At 42.5% G+C, this 4,256-nt stretch overlaps 1 protein-coding gene across 1 annotated transcript in view; it reads right to left on the reverse strand.

The window, feature by feature from the left end:
• The window catches only part of LOC109967086 (partitioning defective 3 homolog), a 207,316-nt gene that overhangs the window by 175,332 nt on the left and 27,728 nt on the right, over positions 1 to 4,256 (reverse strand). The window contains 1 exon segment of the mRNA XM_020612437.1: positions 1,379 to 1,480. Within this exon segment, the coding sequence (XP_020468093.1) occupies positions 1,379 to 1,480 (102 nt within the window).

Consider the following 4,256-nt stretch of genomic DNA (forward strand, 5'->3'; position numbering starts at 1 on the left):
TTGAAGTCCAGTGTTAAGTTTCCACAGTCTGTGATGGTTTGGGGTGCAATGTCATCTGCTGGTGTTGGTCCACTGTGTTTTTTGAAAACCAAAGTCACTGCACTCGTTTACCAAGAAATTTTAGAGCACCTCATGCTTCCTTCTGCTGACCAGCTTTTTGTTGGTGTGCTTGACTGGCCAGCAAACTCACCAGACCTGAACCCCATAGAGAATCTATGGGCTATTGTCAAGAGGAAAATGAGAAATGAGAGACCAAAAAATGCAGATAAGCTGAAGGCCACTGTCAAAGAAACCTGGGCTTCCATACCACCTCAGCAGTGCCACAGACTAATCACCTCCATGCCACACCGAACTGAGGCAGTAATTAAAGCAAAGGGAGCCCCTACCAAGTACTGAGTATGTATACAGTAAATGAACATACTTTCCAGAAGGCCAACAATTCACTAAAAATGTTATTTTTATAGGTCTTATGAGGTATTCTAATTTATTGAGATTGGTGGGTTTTTGTTAAATGTGGGCCAAAAACATCACAATTAAAAGACCTAACAGCTTAAACTACTTCAGTCTGTGTGTACTGAATGTATATAATACACGAGTTTCACTATTTGAGTTGAATAAATGAACTTTTCCACGATATTCTAATTTATTGAGATGCACCTGTAGGTGCTTTCAGACTAAACTGTTCTAGGGACTACCCCGCTGAGGAGCTCCCCCCAAGAACTGCACACCATCACAGGCCTTTTCCTGTTTGCATTCGCACCGACAGTGGGAATGTTGAGGTAACGTAACACGGCCGACTGTTGGTGAATCACCAACAAGCTCACAACGGTTAATGACGTTACATCACCGGTAAGGTTTTACTTTAGACGTTAATTATACAATGAGCACTAACCCTCAGCAGAGGCTGCAGCTCCCCATGCCGCTGGTCATGGCTATTGACTGCACGGTTTTTACAAAGTGACAATGGTGCTGCAGTCAACGTACATGTACGTTAGTCATGGTTCCCGTTGTGCTTGGAGAGTACCTACCTGGAGTAGGAGCTAAAACTCAAGTGTTCGACATCTCCTGACCCAGACCTGCTTTGTTGGTCAGATTAGCAGTAAAGATATGTCGGCTAGTTTAAACACATAAAGGCATTTACTGAAAGCAAACAGGGCTATTAATGAAAGCCCTGAAACAGTTAAGAGCTGCTTTGGTACACAAGGCATTCTCTTGCTTCAGGAAGCACCGCCTCCTTCTCGGAAAACAGAAAACTTTGTTGCAAAACAACTGAAGTGTTTCACACAGGTCTCAGTGAATCAAGACATGATGCATGTACCTCACAAGGGGCTCTGAGGATAAACCTTCATTATTCACATCTACTCTTCCATTCACTCACCCTGTCTTTGTCGTCGGCCACATCACAGAGCACGTCGTCCAGGTCGAGGATGCCGCCGTCGCCATGCTCCAGCCGCTGGACCTGCAACCAGTAACTTGCGTCCTGTGGAAAAGAGGGAGGAGAGACGTTTAAAACCACACACAGACACAACTGAGGGGAACATCAGCCTGAGAAAAACAGTCAGAGCCAATACAGAGTTGTAGAATGACCTTACAAGTAGGACTGACAAAAACTAAAGCGGACATCCTGAGTCTGCCTGTGAAAACCTGAAACAGCCACTTATTTTATTAGTATCACCACACCCTTATCACCAACATGTACAACTCCAGCCGACTCACTGCAAAGCGCACCACACATATTATGAAGAGATAATCTTCTTTTGTTGTGTGCAACACAAAATAACACCAGATAAAAGGCTTCCCTTGGAGAAAGAAATGCAGGCACTGGAGGCAAAATGAGGAGGGAGGAAATCAAGACGTGCAGAAAGAAAAGCTACCATAAAGTGTCGGTAGGCAGAGGAAGCCTGAATTGTTCATACGCATGAACAGAAATCATAAATAACAAGGAATCTCAGGTAAGTGCAGTGCAGAAAAAAAACTTTCTAAAGAGCAAAGTGTGAAAGATGTGCAAGATGTGCAATCCCCCATCATTTTTATAAGAGAGCTAAAGAGAAAACCACAAAAGGTTTCATTAGCATTTTCTATGTTCGTGTCAGCCCGGGTCATGTTGTGTAATCCCCGACACGTAGACCCTGTGGCGTCCAGCTGATGGAGCATCAGAATACACACACAGTTCCCTGTGTCACTACAGAGGGAGAAGAGCTTTGTAGTGTTACTTTGCTGTTCTAGGTTCAGGAACAACTCACAGGAATATGTGCTGCTATGACTTCAAGATGTATGCATAAACAGACCGTCTAGGCATATAGGAATCCTCCTGGAGTCAAGTAAAGAGTTTAAAGCCAAAAGAACAAACACCTAGTCTAAATATAAAATTACCCAAGAATACAAAATAGTTTTATCAAACTGTGGATACAAGAGTGCTTTATATGTTTTATATTAATATGTTTTCCTGTTTAGTATTGTGACATCTCAACACACAAACAATTAGTGACTTGTATATCACATAGTGACGCACACCCTTAGAAAATCCAGTCTGCAAACAAACCTTTGACAAAGTGTATGTCGTCAACCACAGCTAGCAACTTTAACTAAACTGATTCTTTTCCAATCAGCAAAAGAGGATGATGCACCTTGAAGCTTCAGGACCACGTGGTCACTCCAGAGAGGAGCTTTGAGAAATCAGAGCTAAGCTGTAAAAACTCTTATCTGACACACAAATGCGCGAAGCAGCCAGCGTTCACTGGATCAGCATCTGTCAACAAAGCAATGCAATCAGGTCACTGTAGGTTTCGGTGTGTACAAGAGCTTGTTTTCAGTTTGCCGCTGTGTGACCTGGTGTCTGTTCTTCCCACTGCCCTAATAAATCTGTTTCTTAGGGTTTGTGGGATGGGAGGCAACAAAACACTGCCTTTAATCCAGTTCAGCCAAAAACACTTGATGGTTTTCATTTGTTAATAAATGAACTGGGAAGTTTCACAAAAAGCATAAATGGCAGAAGACCACTGACAAACTGTGTTGAGCATTCAAACACCAGTTGCATATAAACATGCTCCAGCTGAGCATGTAACTCTGTTATAACGATCCATGTCACGTCCATGAGAATCACACAGATTTTACTTCATGTTGCATAAAAATGCATATACTGTATAGTGTATTTAAATTTTTTGAAAGAGAATGTGTGAGCATTAAATACACCAAATAACAATGTAATAATCATTTCTATTCATTTTAATTTACTTGATATGTCACCTGTGGAGCTCTGCAGATTATACACACCAGCAATAACAAGGCTCCCCGTCTTTCATCCACCGGGCTTTTCTTTAGGGCTCTGCTAAGTTTAGGTTTGAAGAAGTGATGTTATGACAGCGCTGATGTGTGTGTGTGTGTGTGTGTGTGTGTGTGTGTGTGTGTGTGCGCCCCGTGGAGGCTGGGACTGGCCACATCAGAGTGTGTGTAAAATGGTGTGTGTATGTTTAGTGTATCATTCTTTGGCGCCTAATTCATTTGGTAAAAATAACTCGGGGCAAATGTCACAGTGCCAAATTGAAGACTGGGGGCCCAGCCACACAGTAAACAAGGTTATAGCATGCCTGAGCCTGAAAATAACACACATACTGTATCACTCTGCTGTGGGAAGCACCACACCATCCTTCAGACTCACTCTCTCCTCCTCTTCATCTTTGTCATTCTCCCCTGTGACTCCCATGATGTTAATCTGACAGACCCTCATCTAAAGCACTGCTGAAATAAATAAAAAAAAAAAATCTATGGACAGATCTGGAGTCAGATCAAAGAAGGCATCACGTGTTGTACAGTGGGTACGGAAAGTATTCAGACCCCCTTAAATTTTTCACTGTTATATTGCAGCCGTATGCTAAAATCATTTAAGTTTATTTTTTTCCTCATTAATGTACACACAGCACCCCATATTGACTGAAAAACACAGAATAAAGAAAAACTGAAATATCACATGGTCATAAGTATTCAGACCCTTTGCTCAGTATTTAGTAGAAGCACCCTTTTGAGCTAATACAGCCATGAGTCTTTTTGGGAATGATGCAACAAGTTTTTCACACCTGCATTTGGGGATCCTCTGCCATTCCTCCTTGCAGATCCCCTCCAGTTCTGTCAGGTTGGATGGTAAACGTTGGTGGACAGCCATTTTCAGGTCTCTCCAGAGATGCTCAATTGGGTTTAAGTCAGGGCTCTGGCTGGGCCATTCAAGAACAGTCACAGAGTTGTTGTAAAGCCACTCCTTC

This window comes from Monopterus albus, unplaced genomic scaffold (assembly GCF_001952655.1).
Source record: "Monopterus albus unplaced genomic scaffold, M_albus_1.0 scaffold125.1, whole genome shotgun sequence".
NCBI lineage: Eukaryota > Metazoa > Chordata > Actinopteri > Synbranchiformes > Synbranchidae > Monopterus > Monopterus albus.